Source organism: Phoca vitulina, unplaced genomic scaffold (assembly GCF_004348235.1).
Source record: "Phoca vitulina isolate PV1807 unplaced genomic scaffold, GSC_HSeal_1.0 scaffold2, whole genome shotgun sequence".
Lineage (NCBI taxonomy): Eukaryota > Metazoa > Chordata > Mammalia > Carnivora > Phocidae > Phoca > Phoca vitulina.
The window spans coordinates 50,850,086-50,873,901 of NW_022589705.1; the positions used below are offsets into that span (position 1 = coordinate 50,850,086).

The 23,816-nt window shown below is 36.4% G+C and overlaps 1 protein-coding gene across 2 annotated transcripts in view; it reads right to left on the reverse strand.

Moving 5' to 3' along the window:
* Positions 1-23,816, reverse strand: part of ATG4C (autophagy related 4C cysteine peptidase) — an 88,627-nt gene that overhangs the window by 29,333 nt on the left and 35,478 nt on the right. For both annotated transcript variants that reach the window (XR_004302133.1, XM_032427377.1), the window contains exons 4-7: positions 13,105-13,338; positions 10,881-11,211; positions 8,574-8,644; positions 4,513-4,649 (exon numbers count right to left, since the gene is read on the reverse strand). Coding sequence is in view for 1 of the 2 variants with exons in the window: in XM_032427377.1 (XP_032283268.1) it covers positions 4,513-4,649; positions 8,574-8,644; positions 10,881-11,211; positions 13,105-13,338 (773 nt within the window). In the remaining variant the exon portion in view is untranslated. The remainder of the gene's footprint in view (positions 1-4,512; positions 4,650-8,573; positions 8,645-10,880; positions 11,212-13,104; positions 13,339-23,816) is intronic.

Below are 23,816 nucleotides of genomic sequence, written 5' to 3' on the forward strand. Positions count from 1 at the left end.
TTCCCTCTCCCTCTGCCCCTCCCACTGCATTCTCTCTCTTTCAAAATAAATAAATCTTTAAAATAAATTAATAAAAATATAAACTATATGAACTAATACTTTTTCCCCTTTAACAAGTAATCAAACCATGGAGTTTTTTTTTTAATTATTTTCTTAAAAATAATATGTGGTTGGGGCGCCTCGGTGGTGCAGTCAGTTGAACGCCTGACTCTTAGTTTCCACTGAGGTCGTGATCTCAGGGTTGTGAAATGGGGCCCCACATAGGGCTTCACACTCAGCATGGAGTCGGCTTGAGATTCTCTCTCCCTCTCCCTCTGCCCCTCCCTGCCACACGCACTCTCTCTCTCTCTCTAAAATAAATAAATAAATAAATAAATAAATAAATAAATAAATAAATAAATCTTTAAAAAATAATAATATCTGGTTGTTATTTTAAAAACACCCATAGAGTATATATTAAAAAGTAAAAATTGGGGGGGCCTGGATGGCTCAGTATGTCAGGCATCCAACTCTTGATAGCAGCTCAGGTTTTGATTGCAAGGTCCTGAGTTCAAGCCCCACTTTGGGCTCCATACTTGGCATGGAGCCTACTTAAAAAAAGAAGTAAAAATTTCCTGGGTGCCTGGCTGGCTCAGTCAAAAGAGCATGCAACTCTTGATTTCAGGGTCATAAATTCAAGTCCCATATTGGGTGTTGAGATTACTTAAATAAACTAATTTTTTTTTAAAAAACTAACAATTTCCCAAAACCCCAACACACAGAGCTCATCATTATTAATATTTGGGGAACACCTTCTTGAACTTGATCTATGTTACATAGAGATCACGTAGAGACTTATGAATACGATCTTACGTATGAGGCTTCACACTACATATGCTGTTTTAACTTGAGTCACTCATTATGTTGTAAACATCTTTTTCTACTAATAAATATAGATCACTAGTATAATACCTAATGGCTGTAAAATATTCGATTTTATGAAAATAGCACAACATGCTTTAAAATCTCCATCATGAGTATTTGTTTCCAGATCCTCCCTGTTATAAATAACCCTTTAGAGAAAATAACACCTTTGTATATTTTCAGTCATGTGAAAATATCATAGAGGTTTTTTGGAAAGGAGAACTGCAACTAAAAAAGTTAAATAAAACAAAGAAGGCATAGGTTAAAATTTTAGAGCTAACAAATTAAGCTGAAATTATACAGAAAATAATAAAATGTTATTATTCTATTTTTATTATGATTCCATTAATAGTCTGTTGTTCTGTTCTTTTCCCCTCAAATAAAAATCCTTAATTGGAGAGTGCCTTACTTCAACTTGAGGCAGTCTGATCAGCTGACACACAATGTTTCTGACAGAAAGAACCATGAGGAAGTGAAAGTTCTTAGTCCCTCATAGCCAAGAAAAGACAAAATATATATAGCAAGAATCATCAATGACTCTCCTCAGCAAAAAAGAATGACTCCAAGTAATGGAATAAAGACTTTGGTTCCTGACATCTATATTTCCTTTGCAACAGACTAGAGCAGATTTAGCAATAAACACTTAGAAGCAGATGAGGAACTAGAATGCCATTACATATAAGAGACTGTATCTTTGGAAACCTGAAACACTCTTCAGTTCCTAAAAAAGCTTCTTCACAGTTATCTAGTGGTGAGAATTTATTGAGCTATACCCATGAAGCAATAAATAAGACTGAAGTAATCAGTCAAAAAGAAAAGTCCTAATTTGTCTTGCTGGAGAAGGAGAACATATTAGATTTTCCCCATTCCAGGTCTTTTAAAATATAAATAAATAAATAAACTTCCTGAGCTAAGAGCTGATAAAGCACCACACCAAGTTTCTTTCTCCTCACAGAAAGTAGCAGGGGATGGTACCATCTCTGAAAGATTAGAATTACCTTGATTAATAAATTTGAAAAATAGAACTGAGTGGTGAATTTTAGAGAGTACAAGCGCAATGGTTTGGCAGGAAAAAATACAACTGCTGACAAAGAAGGAGGAGGAAGTGGAGGGAGAGAGGGAGAGGGAGATGGAGTAGGAAGCGTGGAATGGTGGTGGAGATAGAGGTGAAGAAAGAGAAAGGAGAATAGAGGAGGAAGAAGAATTGAAAGAGGAAGAAGATTATTCTTCTTTTAGGACCACCAGACACTCTATTTTTTCAGTTCCAAGTGAATGCCTCTTTACAAGTTATCATTTTGGCTTTTGACCCAACCAACCCCTAAGCAAACATAACACATAGCATATAATCTACTTCACTCAGCCATTTCTGCCATTTTTTGCCGATAATTGGAAAAATTTAAATGTATAAAATGTATAAATTAAACTGGTAGAAGCTCAAAGAGGATTACATTTTTAAAAGTCCATATTTTAGGAGCACCTGGGTGGCTCAGGTGGTTGAGCATCCAACTCTTGGTTTTGGCTTAGGTTGTGATCTAAGGGTCGTAAGTCTGCGTCAGGCTCTGCGCTCAGTAGGGAGTCTGCTTAAGATTCTCTCTCCCTCTGCCCCTCTTCCCCACTCATGCTAAATAAATAAATAAATAAAATATTTTTAAAAATAAAAGTCCATATTTTAGGGAAAAATATGAAAATTACAAAAATTCTGGTCGGTTACCAGTTTGCTATCTGAACTTAAACTTATGACTCAACATCTGTCTTTTCTGTTTTATAAAGATAAGATAGTTCCTAGCTGTTGTGAAGGCAAAATGAAATATAACTGTATTAAAAGTATTACACAAATATGAGCGTTAACAAGTATTTGTTGAGCAACTCCTATATGTTGGGTACTGAAGATCACTTTAATAGCTAACTATGGTTTGTTTACTACACTTCAGGCTCTAATAAATCATTCAAGAGCATGAGGCAGTCCTACCATCTGATAAAAAATATTAATACCACCAAGTAGCAAAGCCGTCAGCTAGATGAAACATGCCTTGAAGCCATCTGCAGCCCATTCCACTAGAAATCGGGGTTTGGCTAAAGGAGTGAGTTCCAAGATTGTCTCAGTTTCTAGTCTTTTCATGGTTATAGAAAAGGCAGAGGGAATCTAGTTCAGACTTGACTACAACCTACTGAGACGTGGCAACATGCCAGAAGTCCCAAAACCCTCAATGAATTTGCTAGATGAAATGGTTCATAACTTCCCACATTCTACCATTAACTTTACTACAGAGTCCACATGTTAGAAATCAAAACCCCACTTCTACCTAGGGGATTCATATGTTATCGATATCGTATAGTATTGGTATTATTAGTAACATGTACGCCTGCAGAATTTTAGTAACTATTACGAAAAGCCAATATACCAGCTAGAAAACTTCCGTATCTCATGTATTGAAAATAACTGCTCTAGATTTTTAGAAACAGCAGAGTCTATAGTGAGGATATATGTTCCACCCATATACACATGGACCATGAGGCTTCACACGGGGAACAAACTGTTACTGAAACATAAAAGACAAATTTCAAGATTACTATATGCCATAACACTCCATTCAAAGAGCAAGTCCATCTCTGGCCCTGAAAAGAAGAGAAACTTTATTAAAACTATGAAAATAATATAAATGCTATAATCTTAACCAAAACTAAGTATTTCAAAAGTTAAAGTTTTGTGCAAAAAACAGAATCAGATCTATAAATACAGAGAGAAGGGAGGCGGGGGAGATGGGCAAAATGAGTAAAGAAGAATGGGAGATACAGGCTTCCAGTTGTGGAATGAAAAAGTCACAGTCATAAAAGACAGCATAGGGAATATAGTCAAGGACACTGTAAGAGCATTGTATGGTGACAGATGGTGAGCACAGCATAACATATAGAGAAGTTGAGTCACTATGTTGTGCACCTGAAACTAATGCAACATTGTGTGTCAACTATACTGAAATTTTAAAAAATTCTTTTAAGTTAAAGTTGTGTGACAACTGAACGTCTTGGTGCCCAAAACAAGACAATATAATTAGACAGGTTCATCTGGAAAAAAGAATTATGTGTTCTCAAATAGAACAGATTTTTAACTGGTTAATATAAAGAAAACCAAGATGGAATCTTCCCCCATACTATCTTCATCATTTCCGTCTATATAAATAAATAGTCATTCTATTTATTGACCTTATGGTGGCACAGGAATCAAGTTAAGAGATAAAACAGCGATAACAGCAAACTCAGTTTGTTTCAATAATTATCTCAAAATAGTTTAATGTGGGTTTTATAAATAAAGGTACATACTTTCAAACAATCACAAATAGGGATAATGGGTACTGTAGACATATTATAGATTATGATTATTGCTGCATCTATGTCTCCTTGATTAGCTACAAGAAGTTTAAAAGGCTTTTTACTTGATCATAGAACATCATACCCTTCAAATCATATTTGATCTTACAATCTGAAATTTAAAATTTCTAATATCAAGCTTTATAAAATCATCACTACCAATTTCATAGAAAAAAGAGACTGCAAACCTTCTGTATTTTTCATATTAGCTAGCATTGCCTTAAAAAAAATGTTATTTCATACCTTTACAAAATCTAAGTAGTCGGTGTTGGTTCTTTCCCCACCAAGTCTAACAGGGATTAGAATAATAACAGCTTTGTCATCTATATTATCAGAGGCCATGGAAGTGCACTGTTTATCAATTACATCAGAACTGTAAACTGAGAAAAATACAATAAATATGTATTAAATTTTATAAAAATGATTTTCAGAAATATTTTTACTCTAATCCCTCCTCCCCAATGGCCAGTCATCTAATCTCTGATATCACTATCAAGGTCTCAATGAGTTAAAAAATGTCTACCTCATTTATACATCCAGCAGATACTTATTGAGTAGCTACTATATGGCATTAAGGGTTTTACCAGTGAGCAAAATAGAGGAAAACCCTGTCCTCATAGATCATATACTCTAATATAAGGAAATAGACAGTAAATTAGTAAAATATAAAATATGTCAGGGGCGCCTGGGTGGCTCAGATGGTTAAGCATCTGCCTTCGGCTCAGGTCATGATCCCAGGGTCCTGGGATCGAGCCCCACATCGGGCTCCTGGCTCAGCGGGAGCCTGCTTCTCCTCCTCCCTCTGCCTCTCTCCCTGCTCATGCTCTCTCTCTCCCTCTCTGTATCTGTGTCTCAAGTGAATAAAAAAAAAAAAAAAAAAATATGTCAGATGGTTGGGGCGCCTGGATGGCTCAGCCGGTTAAGCATCTGCCTTCGGCTCAGGTCATGATCCCAGAATGCTGGGATCAAGCCCCACGTCAGTGAGTCTGCTTCTCCCTCTTCCTCTGCCACTCCCTCCCACTTGTGTACGCTCTCTCTCACTCAAATAAATAAAATCTTTAAAAAAGATGTCAGATGGTGATGAGTGCTTTGAAGAAAAAGGGAGAAAGATGGCTAGGAAATGTAGGCGTGGGGGGTGGGCATGGGGGGTTAAAATAAGGTGGTAAGGAGGGCCTTAGGAAAAACATAACATTTAAGTCAAGACGAAGTAAGAAACCAAAAAATGCCAAAACTTGGGGGAAGAGCATTCCAGGTATAAAGATCAGTCAATGCAAATGCCTTAAGGCAGAATCATAGCCAGCATATTCCAGGAACAAGAGGCCTGTGTTTCTGGAGGGAAGTTGGCAAGGTGTAAAATAATACAAAATAAGGTTAGGAGATAAAGTGAAACACTGGGGGAGAATGAAGACAGATTCTGTGAACTTTTTTTTTTTTTAAGATTTTATCTATTTATTTATTTGGGAGAGAGCAGAGCAAGAGAGAGAGAGAGCACGAGCGAGGGTGAGGGGCAGAGGGAGAGAGACAAGCAGACTTCCCGCTGAGCAGGGAGCCCAATGAGAGTCTCAATCCCAGGACCCTGGGATCACGACCTGAGCCGAAGGCAGATGCTTACCCGTCTGAGCCACCCAGGTGCCCCCAGATTGCATGAACTCTTAAAGGCCATTTTAAAGACTGCAGTTTTTACTTTGAGTGAGACAGCATGCTATTAAAGAGTTTTTAAGAGAAGGAATGTCCTAATCTGACTTACACTTTACTAGTGTGGTTCCTGTGTTGAGAACAGGCTGTAGGGGCAAGGGCTGAAGCACAGAGAACAATTAGAAAATAGGGCGCCTGGGTGGCTCAGTCAGTTAAGCATCCAACTCTTGATTTCAGCTCAGGTCATGATCTATAGGGTCCTGAGATTAAGCCCTGCATCGGGTTCCACACTCAGTGGGAAGTTTGCTTGAGAGTCTCTCTCTGGCTCTCCCTCTGTCCCTCCCCCTCCTCACCACGCTCACATGCTCTCTCTCTCTCTCTCTCTCTCAAATAAATAAATCTTAAAAAAAAAAAGTAAAGAAAGAAAAGAAAGTAGCCGCAGTAATCTAACAAGAGATGATAGTAGCTTGAACAAGGGCAGTAATTGTGAAGATAGGGAACAATCATGGGATGGTCATGTGGAGCTGGTTAAAAGTGATCAGTAAGTTAAAGAACTCCTTAATATGTTAAATGCAAGATGGGAGAAGAAAAAAAGGGACTCATAGGTGATTTGAATGGCTTTGGTATAAGTAAACAGAGTAAGAGACATACCATTTACAAAGACATACTATAGACAACTATAGGAGGGGAAAGAGTAGGAGAATCGGGAATTCAGTTTTAGACATGGTAAGTGTCAGATATCTATTAAACATGCAAGCGGGGAGGATGAGTAGGCAGTTATGGATATAAAAGCCTGGATTTGGTGAGAGGTCCTATAAATTTGGGAGTTGACAGCATATAGATGGTCCTGTAAAGCCATGAGACCAGGTGAATTCAAATCTGTGTACAGGAGAAGAGGTCTAAAGGCCGAGTGCAATTTTAGAGATCAGTGAGATAAGGAAAATCAGCAAAGAACACTGTGAAGGAGTGTACACTGTAGAAGGAAAACCTGAAAAGTAGCGTTCTAGAAATGAAGTAAACAAAACATTACAAGGAGGAAAAAGTGGTCAGCTGTGTCAAATGCTGCTAGTAGATTGTGTGATGTGAGGACTCTGAGAAGTGACCACTGGATTTTTAGCAAGATTAAATTATTATTTTTTATTTTTTTAAAGATTTTATTTATTTATTTGAGACAGAGAGAATGAGAGAGAGAGAGCACATGAGAGGGGGAGGGCCAGAGGGAGAAGCAGACTCCCCGCCGAGCAGGGAGCCCGATGCGGGACTCGATCCCGGGACTCCAGGATCATGACCTGAGCCGGAGGCAGTCGCTTAACCAACTGAGCCACCCAGGCGCCCGAGATTAAATTATTGATGAGAGCAGTTTGGGTAGAGTGAGGGGTGTGACAGCCTAAGTAGAATACTTCAAGAGAAAATGGGAGGATTTTGTAGAACCAAATATAGACAAAACTTTATTTTGTTTTGTTCAACAACAACAAAAAAACTTTCTTCAAACTCCCTGTTTGAAGAAAACCAAACTCTTCTGCTCTTGTACAGTTAGCTGATTAACAAATTCTGCCCCTTGTGCCCCACTTCTTCCCTTTAAATTCCAAATTTAGGTTATGAGCTATCAAATTCTTCCGTTCAGCAGCTTCCCTATCTCCCATAATCAATCTAAACCAAAGGTACAAAAACGCAACAACAGTTCTTTCCATATTTCAATTCTATCATCTTACTTTTTCCAAACTACTCAGTAATGGATTCTAATTATAAACCTTTAAATTCTCTAATTTTTCTGAGGCAGCACACACATGACCATCCCTATCTCTGACTCTTCTGACCTAATAGATACTTTAATCAAATGAGCCTTCCCTTCAGAAAACAGATTGCTGGTTTCCAGAGGCAGGGGGTGGGGAAGAGGGTGAAGTGGGGAAAGGGGGTCAAAAGATACAAACTTCCAGGGGCGCCTGGGTGGCTCAGTCGTTAAGCGTCTGCCGTCGGCTCAGGTCATGATCCCAGGGTCCTGAGATCGAGTCCCACATCGGGCTCCCTGCTCCGCGGGAAGCCTGCTTCTCCCTCTCCCACTCCCCCTGCTTGTGTTCCCTCTCTCACTATCTCTCTCTGTCAAATAAATAAATAAAATCTTTAAAAAAAAAAAAGGATACAAACTTCCAGCTATAAAATAAATAAGTCATGAGAATGTAACATACAGCATGGGGACTACAGTTCATAATATTATGTTGTTATATTTGAAAGTTGCTAAGGGGGCACCTGGGTGGCTCAACCGGTTGGGCGTCTGCCTTTGGTCTCAGGTTTCAGGTGGTGATCCTGGGGTCCTGGGATCAAGCCCCATATCTGGCTCCCTGCTCAGCGTAGAGTCTACTTGTCCTTGTCCCTCTCCTTCTCCCTCTGCCCCTCCCATTTGTGCTCTCTCTCTCTCAAATAAAATACTTTTTTAAAAGTTGCTACGAGAGTAGATCTTAAAAGTTTTTATCACAAAAAAAAAGATTTTTGTGACTATGTATGGTGACAGATGTTAATCAGACTTACTGTGGTGATCATTTCACAATATATACAAATATTAAGTCATTATAATGTACACCTGAAACTAATATGTCATATGCCAATTAAATCTAAATAAAAAGGTATAACCAAATAATCAGATAAAAATTAGAATTATATACATTCCTCACCTGTACAGTCTTGTGCAACATAAATAGTTATTCCTTGTAAATCAGGGTGTCTTGCTTCTTCAACTGCTTTTCTAAAAAAACAACATGTATCATCCTTTAAAAGCCTAACATTTCCAGTTAATAATTAAAGATTTAAGGGGAGGGGTGCCTGGGTGGCTCAGTTGTTAGGTGTCTGCCTTTGGCTCAGGTCATGATCCTGAGGTCCTGGGATTGAGCCCCACATCGGGCTCCCTGCTCGGCGGGAAGCCTGCTTCTCCCTCTCCCACTCCCCCTGCTTGTGTTCTCTCTTTTGCTGTGTCTCTCTCTGTCAAATAAATAAATAAAATCTTTTTAAAAAATTTTTTAAAAAATAAAGATTTAAGGGGAAAGAAAGCCATCTTTTTTTTTTTTTTTTTTTTACTTATTTAACCTATAGTGTCTGCTTTCAAAACTATTATCTGAATGGTATCAAAATCTGGTCAATCCTTTCTAAGTAGAGTATTACACTAAATTACTCAAAAAAGCGGTGCCTGAGTGGCTCAGGTCATGATCCCAGGGTCCTGGGATCAAGCTCCGCATCGGGCTCCCTGCTCCACGGGAAACCTGCTTCTCCCTCCCCCTCTGCCTGCCGCTCCCCCTGCTTGTGCTTGCTCTCTCTCTCTCTCTGTCAAATAAATAAAATCTTTTTAAAAAATAAATTACTCAAAGAACATTAAACTATAAGTTACAGGGTGGCTGGGTGGCTCAGCTGGTAAAGCCTTGGACTCAATTTCGGCTCAGATCATGATCTCAGGGTCATGAGATCAAGCCCCAGATGTGCTGCATGCTCAGCGGGGAGTCTGCTGGAGATTTTTTCTCTCTCTCTCTCCCTCTGCCTCTCCCCTCCTCCCGCTCACTCTCTCTCAAATAAATAAATAAATGTTTAAAATAAATAAATAAATAAATGCATGACTTTTTTCCCCCTTCACTCAAAAACCTATGTAACCTGAACAAATGAATTTCCTAATTTTGAGTCTTAGAATTCTATAAGTAAAACTGCAAGTTGAAAAATATTTCTGAATGAATATAATGTTCTCAATGGTGCACATGATTTGAAAAAAGTCACAATATCTGTAAAAAGAAATTACACAAATTAGAGAAATAGAAATATTTTTATTTAACTGTATCTTTATAATTTTTTAATTTCACATGACTTATTATTTATGTTTGTATGTGTTAATTTAGAAGAGGGATTGGCAAACTATGGCCCATAGGCCAAATACAACCTGTGGCCTATTTTTGTACAACCTGCAAGCTAAGAATGGCATTTACAGTTTTGAAGGGTTGTAAAACAAAAAAAGAAAAGAAAAATGGTCAACAGAGCTCTTTATAGCCTGTAAAGTCTAAAATATTTACCATGAGGCCTTTTACAGAAAAAGTGTTCTGATCCCTGGGGTATAGAACATAATACCGTGAAGAGTAGAAACTAAGCTTTTATAATTATGCTTTTATAAATATCATACCAAGCAGGACTTGATATTATTATTAACAATCCATTTAATAACATTAGACAAATACATTTCCATTTGTAAGCATCTGGCCTATAAAATATAAAAGCCAGCTAATATGCAAAAAAATTTATAATAATTTCTAATTTATGTATTATTTTAAATGGAGTAAACTTACTATAACATACTATATTTGGGTGACATATTAATGATTCCATTTACAACAACGGGGCACACAACAAATAAGATAATTTTTTTTTTAAATTAAGCAGTATCCAAATGGCACATATAAGGCTGAGGTACAGTGAGATTTGACTTTCGACTTTTTCTAACTACTCTGAATGTCACAGACCCTTTACTTTTACTATGATATAATTATAATATTAATAGTCCCACACATTTACAATTCACAAGAATTTGATGTGTGCAAAGAAATGCTGAAAACATCAATTTTAGCTCTTGACATTTCATTACACTATCAGTACATTACAGCCCCCAGGTTACACTATTAAAAAAAAAACAACTATAATGTTATGCATGTTCCAAGGTTGAAAGAGTTGTTAGTTTTTAGAACATTCCAATAAGGTAGTCTAATGAAAATCTGGTTAGAAAGAGACCCTGGATATCTATCCCCATGAACAAAAAAGGAAAAATTTGTCACAGATATATTAAATGTAACTAGAGTTGCAATGTCTTGTTTTTAGCAAATGAATGCTTCCTTACGAATATTCTCAAACAGTAAGACTTTAAAAGTTCCAATTACATATATGCACTGCAAAAATCAGTATCTCTGAGCCTAAGGACCTCTGTCATAAGATGAAAGATTTTAATACAATTTTACCTTAAAATATGAGCAACCACAGCTGGTCCATACCAATCTCCGGCTTTTTTCCCAGACTTCTTTCCATATTCTATTAGTTGATGTAAACCAAAGAGAGCCAAAGGGGAATCACCAAACCAAGAGATGATTTTCCTGTGATATATTTCATTTCTCATTTCATGATCATCAGAATATCTCCTGATTGTTTTCTTCTGAGAAACTGTTGGGGTTTTGAGTTCTCTTTCCCCTGAAAGTGATGCTTCAAATGATGCAGTAAATTTTTTTACAGTGTTGGAAGTCCATGATTCAGAGTCTGAATTTTCAATGTTCAAAGCATCAGGCCAGGTCCAAGCTATAGTAGTTCCAAAGCAAGGTGTTCAGATCTTTTAATAGATTTTAACAATTGTACTAAGATAAGTAGATAGCATTTAAAGTCATACAGGTTACTAAACTAAAATAGTAAACTCAGAAGTAGGCAAATTTACAGAGACAGAAAGTAGATTAATGGTTGCATATGGCAAGCAGGGTATTGGGAGTGACTGCCAAAGGATATGAGGTTTCTTTTGGGGATGATGAAAATGTCCTAAAATTAGGTGATGGTGATGGTTGCAGAACCCTGGAAACATACCAAAACCACTGAATTGTTCACTTTAAATGAGTGAATTTATGTTATGTAAATTATATCTCAATAAAGCTTTGAGATAAAATTTAAAAAATAATATTGAGAAATAATTTTTAAAAAAATAGTAAACTCAGGTACAAATAAACAACTCCGGAAAATGCTTTTCTTTCTTTTCTTTTCTTTGACAGTGCTGAAATGGAATGAGGACTTTTATACTCCCTTACCAGTACTATTTATCAGATATCCAATCTTGACTACCCAAACGCACAATAAACATATTCACTAACATTAATGAGAGAATAACTTCAGAAAGTAGATTTTGCTTTGATTATATGTTAAAATAGAAGTCTTAACCATGGAAATTTTAAATTTCTTTTCTTTGTTCTTTTCTCAAACAATCCTTTCAAAATAATCATTGTTTAGGGAGTAATATCAATTCTCTAGTAAATGAAAAGTTAATAAATAGAAGTCATTAAAGATCAAAGATACCCCCAAAACCAACTATATTCACTACTTAACAGTTTTTATGACAAGACAGTTCCAAGCACACATGTAACTTTAAGTTAACAAAATGAATCATAGATTCAGAGAACTAGTTAGGACTATAAAAAAATCCCAATTCTTGCCCATGATTGCACAAGACTATAAATAAATCATCCTAGAGAAAGTTTAAAAATTCTTTTTCTTTGTATTATCCATACCACTCTTGAATAAACATTCTCTCTAAATAATCTCATCAATAATCCCTATAGAAAGGTTACCAAATATTTGCCATGCATTGCAGGGAAATTATCTAACACTCTAAAAATGTGATAATACTTAGTAATAACCATATATGATAGCCTAAAATACTAAACTAAAATCTTCCTACAAATGTACAAATTATTAAAAATGGTAAGAAAGGTTTTTCTTTTTTAAAAATAGATATATGTAAGAAGTATCAATGACATTTTTGAAAGTCTTAAAAGACTAAGCATGATAACCTTATTAAGAATATGCCTAATCAAGTTAACTGATTATAATCATATTTGTAAAGATAAAAACATTTTAAAGCATTATTGATATACAGAGAGAAAATAAAGAAAGCGGTTTAAATTTCTTAAGATTTAAATAATATAAAAATATCAGCTATCTGCTCAAAGTCACTGCCATTGACCTGCTCAAGATTTACTGAACTGGAGATGATCCAGATAATTCAATCAAAAAGAACTAAATAATAACAACAACAACAAAAAATCCAAAGGCTACTAAAAACTTATACTTACATGTAAGTCATACCTAGCCTAGTTCAATAAATATGGAATATGCTAGATTAGTTACAACTTTTAGAAGACATCAGGAAGCCAAGAAATTAACCATAAGAAATTTTACACAGTTTGCAAGCTGGAGTTCAAATTTAAAAAAAACAAGCAGGTTGCCCCTGGGTGGCTCAGTCGGTTAAGCCTCTGACTCTTGATTTTGGCTCAGGTCATGATCTCAGGGTTCTGAGATTGAGCCCCACGTCAGGCTCTGCGCTGGGCATGGAACCTGCTTAAGATTCTCTCTCTCCCTCTCTCTCTGTCCCTGCCTCCCCAAAACAAAGAACAAAACAAAAATCCCCCCAAAAACAGAGATTTGGTTTACCTCTACCAAGGAAGTGTAGTATGAGTCCTTGAGCCAACAGCATCTGGCCAGTTCTTAATGTACAGCCCCAACCACAGTCTGTTGTTAAAGCTGAGCCTTCTATTTGAGGAAATTCTTCCCTGTAGGTCAACCATATTCTTGAAATGAAATCTTTACGAAATTCTTCTACGTTTCCTGCAATTACATGATCTTCTATTGTACATCCTGATCTTGCAGGTAACAGTTTATTTTCATCTACAAAATAAAAATATAAACTATAGTCTAAATATATGCAAAGAAACATCAATAATGGTATTATGTTCCCATTACTGTCCATAAGATATGAAGTATATTACAGTTTTTCTAACACTTTTTTTCAATTTAAATGAAGATAAATGTTATTCTGCCTAATCAGGCTATTATGAAAATCAAATGAGAATGGATGCTGAAATGTTTTGTACACTCTTGAACTAGCTAATAAAAGGTTTCATCAGTAATACTGTTAATAATAATATCCTATATTCCAAATACAATCAACTCTTTTATGAGGGGATAACATAAAAATACCTTTTCTTTTTGCCTCATTTGGCTCAGGATATACATATTAGTGCTCTCTAAAATGAGGTTTGCAAATAAAATATGATTTGTCAATATGTAAAACTGAATGTAATCACATAAACTAGTTCTAAAAATCAAATAAAATGTGCACATTGTATTTATTGTCATGAATATTTATACTCAAATTATAAAATCAAAACTAAGAAGCTAAAGAGTAAGAATATAAAATTCCTAAATATATAGTTACCCTTTCATGCTGAATACATTTTTTTAAAAACTGCTCCCACCCACATATATCATTTTAAAAAGCTTTTTCAAATTGATTATCTGTAATACAATTTCTATGTAAAAATTGTGGTCACTGTTTGCCCAATAATTTACAAAATACTGGGGCTCAAATGAACTAACATTCCTTGATTACTCTCTCAAAATGAACGGACATTGCTTGATTATTCCTAGAGAAAATATCTTAGTCACCTTTACAACCTCAGCATATAGCACAGTGCCTAAAACAAGTAGATCCTAATAAATGTTACTTGGTTTGGGTGGGTGGACAGGTGGATAGATAAATCTGCCTACAACTTTCAATTCCAAGGAGTTCAATTTCCAATGCCCTTCTGCAGGATGTTAAAGCAGTTTTATCATGCTTTTATTCTTTATCCTTGCTGCACCTATCCTTCCTCAAGTTCATTCTGAAAAAATTACAATCACCTAAACTTCATAATATTCAGCTTAATGGAGCTAACTTGTGGCATACAGTTTCAATGACAATAAAAAGAATGACTGCCAAGCCCCCATTATCAATGAATTTCTCTCAATATTTGAAGTTAATTACAAATAAAAATGCCTAGAAATTGAACATGGCCCTACAAATATGTCCAAAATTTCTACTTTAGAGACATTTAAATTTGTTTGAAATTTGATACAACAGTACATAACTCTCGCACCTCATCCTGTGGCTTGCCAAACATATAGTTCCTAATCTCCTACCTTGACAAAGTGATTAATTCTTCATCCTTTTAAGATCTAGCCTCTAAAATTACTCTAAATTTACTCTAAATGTTTACTCTAAATTTACTCCAAATATAAAATTTACAGGGACCTGGGTGGCTCAGTTGGTTAAGCCTCTGACTCTTGATTTTGGCTCACGTCATGATCTCAGGGTCAGGAGATGGACCCTGCATCGGGCTCTGGGCTGGGTGTGGAGCCTGCTTAGGATTCTCTCTCTCCCTCTGCCCCCTCCACCCCAAAAAAATTTACTCTAAATATTATTGGAAAATTGCTAGTACTAAATGAACTTCATTGTCCTCTTGACTTTCCACTATACTAATACTGCCCCTACTATCCCATTCTTTGACTGACTTTTCTTTTCACAATCTTAATTAATTATATCTATAATATTTATCTACATCTGCCTCCCTTCCAAACTTCAAGTACACTAGAAGAGAGGGAATGTTTTCTTCTGCACCCCTAAAGCTTCAGCACTTAGCACAGAATTCATTCAGTTCATAGTAGATGTGCAATAAACAGTTGTCAGGTGAATGTAAGATAAATGGAACCAAAGGAAGAGGGTTTTTAAATTTTTGTTTTGCTTTGCTTTTGTTTTTTATGAAGGGAGAAATGTGAGATCAGAGCCTTACGAAGCATGGGAAGTCACAAAGAACCACAACGAAGAATGAAATGAAAGCTGATAAAGGAAACAGAAGAGAACTGCTATTAACATTGAGGGTTCAATCAAGGCTGACTATCACAATTAAACAAGCTAATATGAGAAGTAATTACAAGTAAACAAATTATAAAATGAGCCCTCAAAGACTATAGCTCTTGTAATTATCAGATACAGGATAAAGTAAGTATGCATATGTTTAAAAAATAGAAGGGTACTGAAGGTTAGACAAATAACAAAAAAACAGACTATTAAAATTGACCAGGCACATAGAAAAGAAAACCAAACGGAACTGCTAGAAATGAAATATATAATAACTAAAAATAGAAATTTGGTGTAAGATTAAACAGAAAATTATACACCACTTAGGAGATAATTTAAAAGCTAAAGTTACTAATAATACAGCACAGAGAGACAAAGTAATAGAATATGTGAAAAAACAAAGAATTTCAGAGACACGAAAAAAAATCTAACAAAGATTTATCAGAGATGCTGGAAAGAATGGGAAGAATGGGGAATAGATATAAATAAAAAGTGGTTGAAAATATTTCAGATTTTAAGAAAGATATGAATTCCAAGTAGAGTAAAATAAAGTTCACACAAAAGACAAAGAAATGATCTGAAAAACAACCAGAGAGGGGCACCTGGGTGGCTCAGTCGTTAAGTATCTGCCTTCAGCTCAGGTCATGGTCCCAGGGTCCTGGGATCGAGCCCTGCATCGGGCTCCCTGCTCAGCAGGAAGCCTGCTTCTCCCTCTCCCACTCCCCCTGCTTGTGTTCCCTCTCTCACTGTGTCTCTCTCTGTCAAATAAATAAATAAAATCTTAAAAAAAAAAAAAAAAACCAGAGAGAACAAAGAAATGACAGCTTCAAAATACTAGAGAGAACATCTTGTCCTAAACTAAGCAAGGATTTATTAAACAGAACACAATAGTAGTAACTATTTAAGGAGGTAAAATAGTTAACCAGACTATATTAAAATTAAGAACTACTTTTCTTCCAAAGATAACATTAAATGAATGAAAAAATAATAGATTAGAAGAAGACATTTCCTATAGATAAATTCAAAAAAGGATTCATATCTAGAATATATAAAGAAAACTTAGGAATGAATCAATAAGAAATAGATAATCTAATAGAAGATATATCCAAATGGAAAAATGTTTATGAAAATATGCTCATTCCATTGGTTATCAGAGAAATGCAAATTAAAATCAAAATGTAGGGGCGCCTGGGTGGCTCAGTCGTTGAGCGTCTGCCTTCGGCTCAGGTCAGGATCCCAGGGTCCTGGGATCGAGCCCCGCATCGGGCTTCCTGCTTGGCGGGAAGCCTGCTTCTCCCCCTCCCACTCCCCCTGCTTGTGTTCCCTCTCTCGGTATGTCTCTCTCTGTCAAATAAATAAATAAAATCTTAAAAAACATAAAATCAAAATGTAGCTCTAATAAAAAAGAAAAATATCAAGTAATGGTGACATAAGGCAAGTAGAATTATTACAAACACCTAGTAGGAATACCAATTGGCACATCTACTTTATAAAAGTATTTGGTAGTACCTACTGAGGCTGACCATATGAATACCCTATGATCCAGCAATTACATTCCCAGGTATACATACTGAATGAAAATCCATACACATGCTCATTCACCAAAGCACATGTACTAGAATATTCACAGCAGCAGTCTTAACAATTGCCAAAAATTGAAAATTACCCAAATGCCCCCCAAGAGTAAAACAGATAAAGTTTGGCACATGCACACAATGCAATACTGGAAGGAATACAAAAATATCCAGCACCCAACAAGGCAAATAATACAATGTCTGGCAATCAGTCAAGGATTACTAAGCATGCAAAGTGACAGGAAAACACAAGCCAAAAGGAGAATACTCAATCAATAAAAACTGAACCAGAACTAATACAAATGTTAGAATTGGCAAACAGGGACATTAAAAAAGTTATTACAACTATTTTATATATGTTCCAAAAGGTAACTAGAGAAAAGGAAGACAAAAAAAATGGAACTTCTAGATATACAAACTACAATGTCCAAGATGAAAAATATATGACTGGGATTCATGGCAGATTAGACATTGCTAAGGAAAAGACTGAAAGACTGGTGAACTTGAGGACACAGCAATAAGAACGATCCAAAATACAACACAGAGAGGAAAAATAATTTTTATTTTTCTTATTTTTTTTTATAGAAGAATAATTTTTTAAAAATAAAGGACCAGCAGGAGCGCCTGGGTGGCTCAGTCAGTTAAGGGTCCAACTCCTGATTTCGGCTCAGGTCATGATCTCAGGGTCATGGGATCAAGTCCCAAGTCGGGCTCTGCGCTCATCGCTGAGTCTGCTTGAGATTTTCTCTCTCCTTCTCCCTCTTCCCCTCCCCCCCACTCGCACTCTCTCTCTAAAATAAATAAAATCTTTTTTTAAAAATAAAATAAACAACCATCAGTGAGCTGTGGCAGAATTTCATCCATGAAAATATATGTATAATTGGAGACCCAGGAGAGAGAAGAAAGGGAAGGAAAGAAAAAATATTTGAAGACAAAATGACTGAAAAAATTTCAAATTTGAGGGGTGCCTGGGTGGCTCAGTCAGTTAAGCATCTGCTTTCAGCTCCGGTCATGATCCTGGGGTCGTGTGATCGAGCCCCACATCAGGCTCCCTGCTCAACAGGGAGTCTGCTTCTCCTGCTTCTCCCTCTGCCACTCCCTTGCTCATTCTCTCTCTCTCTCAAATAAATAAAATCTTTTTAAAAAAATTCAAATTTGATGAAAACTATGAATCAACAGTTCCAAGAAGTTCAACAAAACCTAAGCACAAGAAACATGAACAAAACTACACCAGTGCATATCATAATCAAATTTTTCCAAACTGGTGATAAAGAAAAAAATCTTAAGTGCTTAGGAAGTACCAGTTTCATCCTACCAGCCTCTGAGTCATCTACAGTGAATTTATTCATAATGATAAATAAGTATAAGATTCTTTTTTTAAAGATTTTATTGACTTACTTGAAAGAAAGAGAGAGCGTGTGAGCACGAGCAGTGGGGAGGGCCAGAGGGAGAGGGAGAAGCAGACTCCTCGCTGAGCAGGGAACCAGATGTGGGGCTCAATCCCAGGACCTCGGGATCATGACCTGAGTCGAAGACAGGAGCTTAACCAACTGAGCCCCCCAGGTGCCACAATAAGTGTAAGATTCTTAAACTTGATAATCTGCCTTCTATTATTTTATTTCTACTAATATTAGGACACATTTGCAAAAAATTAGATTATTTTAACCAGGCTAAATCTGGCATGATCTTTCAAGCTTTTAAATTCATCTTGCTACCTTTCCTGAGCTACAAACTCTTCATTTTATATTACACAATTCTTCCTTCCCAGTGTAAGATACGCTGTTGTGCATTGTTATGTCAATATTTGTACTATAAGGGTTCCTGGGTGGCTTAGATAGATAGATAGATAAATAAAATACACTACCAAAAAATATTTGTAGTATATAAATCCAAATGGTCCTACCAGTTAGTATTATCTTGACGAAATACCAAAATTTAATTTTACAGATTATCTGTGAGAGAAGCAATTAAGGATTTTATTTCATTCTAAGTAAGCTTAATCTTTTCACAGACACCATGCCCCCATCTGGCTAGGATTTTTCTAGGTTTTCTCTTAGATGATTCAGGACATGATGGGCCCAGAGACTGTTAAGGAAAAAACTGAAATTTGAGGCTATCTCTGGCATACCAGTTCTATCATAGGGGCCAAAATTATTTAACATAAATTGAACAGAGATGAGGCTCTCTCTTTCCTAATTTTTGGGTTGAGGAGCATCTATAGACAATCTCTAGCCTTAGGAGTGAAAATAGTACATGGAAAAAAGGGAGGGGCACCTGGGTGGCTCAGTCATTAAGCGTCTGCCTTCGGCTCAGGTCATGATCCTGGGGTCCTGGGATCAAGCGCCGCATCGGGCTCCCTGCTCGGCGGGAGGCCTGATTCTCCCCTCTCCCACTCCCCCTGCTTGTGTTCCCTCTCTCGCTATGTCTCTATCTGTCAAATAAGTAAAATCTTTAAAAAAAAAAAAAAGAAAAAAGGGAAAAAACACTTTTTAAAAAGTAGAGAGGGTAGCACAGAGGCTAGAAAATGATAAAAGCTTTTTCTGACCTGAAGCCATCTCAGGGATGGACTTTTGCCTAGGGATCTCTTTGTGGAACATAAGGAAGGGCATGAAAGTAAGACATCAAGTGGTCTTCCTATGTGTGTTGTTGGTTTTTGTACTATGTCTACTGTTTTTAGGGATCTGTGTTGCTCTAGATCTTGCCAGGGTTATGCCCAAATGTTATGGAAATAAAATCCCAGAATTCGGAACTTTTTGAATCATAACTTTTACTAAAAAATGGCATGCATGAAGAAATGAGTTATATAGAGGTGTATCACTTAATTTCCAGAAATTTGAACATTTTTTAGATCTCGTTCTATCGGGGCACCTGGGTGGCTCTGTTGGTTAAGCATCTGCCTTTGGCTCTGGTCATGATCTCAGAGTCCTGGGATTGAGCCCCACATCAGGCTCCCAGCTCAGCGGGGAATCTGCTTCTCCCTCTTCCTCTCCCTCCCCCCTGCTTGTGCGCACACTCTCTTGCTCTCTCTCTCAAATAAATAAGATCTCATTTTATTATTGATTAATATTGAAAGTATTTTGTCTGACCACAGTGGAATTGAATTAAAAATCAATAAATGATGCAAGAAAATACTATATACATTTTTTATAATGGTGAAAAACTAAAAACAAATGCCCATCAATAATAGAATGAATAATTTGTAGTAATTCATACAGTGGAATATTATGCAGCAATAAAAATAAACTAGAACTACCTGTAACAACATGGATAGTTCTTAAAAACACAACTTGAAAGCCATAAGCAAGTAACAGAAGCAAAATATAGTTTGATTCCATTTTCAAAAAATCAGAAACAAGAAATACAAAATCATTGGTAACATTGCGATAGCGGGTTTTTTTTGGCATGGGAGGGCTATAATTGGGTAGAAGAAGATAAAGATAAAACACAAAGATAAAAAATTACTCAAATACCATATGATTTCACTCATATGTGGAATTTAAGAAATAAAACAAATGAACAAAGGATAAAAGAGACAAAAAAACGGATTTAACTATAGACAACAAACTGGTGGTTACCAGAGGGGAGGTGGTTGGGGGGATGGGTGAAACAGACGAAGGGGATCAAGAATACACATATTGAGGGGCACCTGGGTGGCTCAGCTAAGCGTCTGCCTTCAGCTCAGGTCATGATCCCAGGGTCCTGCTCAGCCAGGAGCCTGCTTCTCCCTCTCCCGCTCCCCCAACTTGTGTTTCCTCTCTAGCTGTCTCTCTCTCTGTGTCAGATAAATAAATAAAATCTTAAAAAAAAAAGAATACACATATTGTGATGAGCACTGAGTGATGGATATAATTGTTGAATCATTATATTATATACCTGAAACTAACATAACACTGTGTGTTAATTATACTTGAACTAAAAGTTAAATAAATAAAAGCAATATTGTATTTTTCTTGTTGAGTAGTTTTGTTACTCTCAAAAGTATATACACAAGGTTTTTATCTTCTCTATGTGTGAATAATTCATAATATCAAAATTTAAAGATTTAATATAAAATTATTAACATAATAAAAATTCAATATTTGTAATAAAGAAATAATACAAAGAAGAAAAAGTCTTTCTTCCAGTGGATTCTGTCATATCAGTCATATATCCTAGCTTGGTGCTGAAATAAACACTTGCTACTTTAAAGAGTGGTAGGTGAAGATAAGGCCAACATGCTGAGATTAGCAGTCAGAAGATGAATAGAACACGTGTTCTTGATGTCAGAGAGGCACTGAATTAACCAACCTAGAGCCATCCCTACATAGGACTTCTGCTTGTGTATGGTAATACATCCCCTTATTGTTTAAGCTACTTTGAAATACATCTGTTAGCAACCTTTCCAATTTGGTCTCCTTCTGTAGTTTTATAGCAGCCTATACTTCTGCTTCGTCACAAATATCATAACAGGATTGATAACTTTTGTACTTATTTGTTTAATGTCTCTCATCTGCTGGACAGTAGGGTCCTTGAGAGTAAGGACTATGCCTGTCATACTTTCAGCATTAACTCCAGTGCCTGGCACATTATAAGACTCTCAATAAATATTTGTGGAATAAATGAATAACCTTATTCATCAAATCTCCTACTACTGAATACTTGAGTTGTTTCCAACTTTTTATTTCAATAAAGCTACAATAAACATCCTTGTACACGTGTTCTCCACACATACAGAGAACTTCTCTATGGTAAATACTTAAAGGTCAAATTGCTGGGTCCTAAGTTGTGTATATTTTCAATTTTTCTAAGTACTCTCAAATTTTTCATGAAGAGGTTGTACCAATTTACCCTCTCATCAGCAGTGCTTGAGTTCCTATTTCTTCACATCCTTGCTAACATTTGGTATCATGGAACCTTTCAATTTTTGCAAATCTGATGACTAAGAAATAATATCTCATTTTAATTTGAACTCCCTTTATTACTAACATAGCCTTTTCCTATATTTGGCCATTCAGATTTCTACTTAAAAAGCACCTGTTCATTATCTTGGCTCATTTTTTCTTGGATTGTTTATGTGCTTCATATTAATTTGTAGTTCATTATTATTTTGGAGACTACCCTTTTGTTTAAGAAGTAGATGGAGAGATAGAAAGATCATCATGTGATACACACACAGATATCTATACACACAAAAAGAGAATCAAAGAGCGCATGCAAATATCTTCTCTCTCTGGCTTGCTATGAAACTTTGTTTATAGTGTCTTCTGTCATGTAGATATTTTAAATTTGTATTTGGTCAAATTGATCAATATTTTCCTGTATAGGCTGTAATTTTATGTTTTATATAAGAAGTTCTTCTCTGGAGCACCTGGGTGACTCAGTCGGTTATGCATCTGACCTTGGCTCAAGTCATGATCTCAGGGTCCTGGGATCGAGCCCGGTGTCAGGCTCCCCGCTCAGGGAGTCTGTTTGCCTCTCTCCCTCTGCCCTTACCCCCGCTCGTCTCTCTCTCTCTCAAATAAATAAATAAAATCTTTTTTAAAAAATAAGAAATTCTTCTCTACCAAATATCATAACCCCCTAGCTCCTTAAAGCAAAACAATGCGGGCGCCTGGGTGGCTCAGTTGGTTAAGCGACTGCCTTTAGCTCAGGTCATGATCCTGGAGTCCCAGGATCGAGTCCCACATTGGGCTCCCTGCTCAGTGGGGAGTCTGCTTCTCCCTCTGACCCTCCCCCCTCTCATGCTCTCTCTATCTCATTCTCTCTCTCAAATAAAATCTTTAAAAAAAAAAAACAATGCATAACACAGACCCACACTCAGTAAATGTAGGTTAGCTACTGTTACTTTTCTATCTTTACTACTCTAGTGAAACTGCTCTCTCAAAAGTCATCAGCAATTTCTCATTAACAAACCCTAGAGCCTCTACCGAGGCTATTTCCTACTCAGCCTCTTTTGAGCATTAGACATTTTGTCCTGAAACTCTCCCTGAAACTCTCTTTCCTCTGGTCTCTATGATAATATACCATTGTGGGTTTTTGTCCTATATATTGCCTATTTCTTCTTAATTTCATTCACTAATTCTTCCTTATCAGGATATCCTTAAAGATGGATGTTCTCTACCTATACTTTCCATCAATATGACCTTACCCTTTGGCCTCAAAGGCCACCTCTGAAAATAAATACAGATCAGTTCTAAACAGCCTACTTCATTCAGACTGTTCATTTCTAAATAGTCTACTTCAAACACTAAATGTACCCTCAAACCCATGCTTCCTTTAGTATAGCACATTTGGTTACTAATACTACCTATCATCCAAGACAGTAGTTTCTAAGTCTTCTTTATCTCCTGTCTCTCATGTTACTAAATCCAGTCATTTGTTAAATGCTGTTGATACTATTTTAAAATATGTCAAATCCATCCCCTCCTTTCCATTTCCACTACCCTATATCAGAGTCATTGTATCTTGCCTACTAACTGACTTCCAATCATTCTTCTATCAGTTATTCTTCCAAAGCATGTATTTAGTTATGGTTATTATGTGCTCCTTCTGGGCAAGATCAATGTCCTAACCAGTACATTCTCAATATATGATTACTGATTACACTGAAATTTGGCATTCTTGTTGCTCAAAAATCTAAGATAATAACAATCATTGCAATTAAGAAGCCAACTTGGGCACCCCACTCTATCTCTCTGAAAACTTAGAAAACCTTGCTTATGCCAAAAATTCTGTGACATGTAGGAGTCCAAAGCTAGCGCCTAAGATTTCTGCTAAGTCTCCATAGCTTAAGCTTTAATGGTCCTCCCTGTGTCCAGGCACTACAATATGAGTTGTCTTCTTCATTCCACATGTCAAATTCATCCCCTTTCCAAAAGAACTCCTCTTAGATCAAGCATTTCATAAGCTTACCT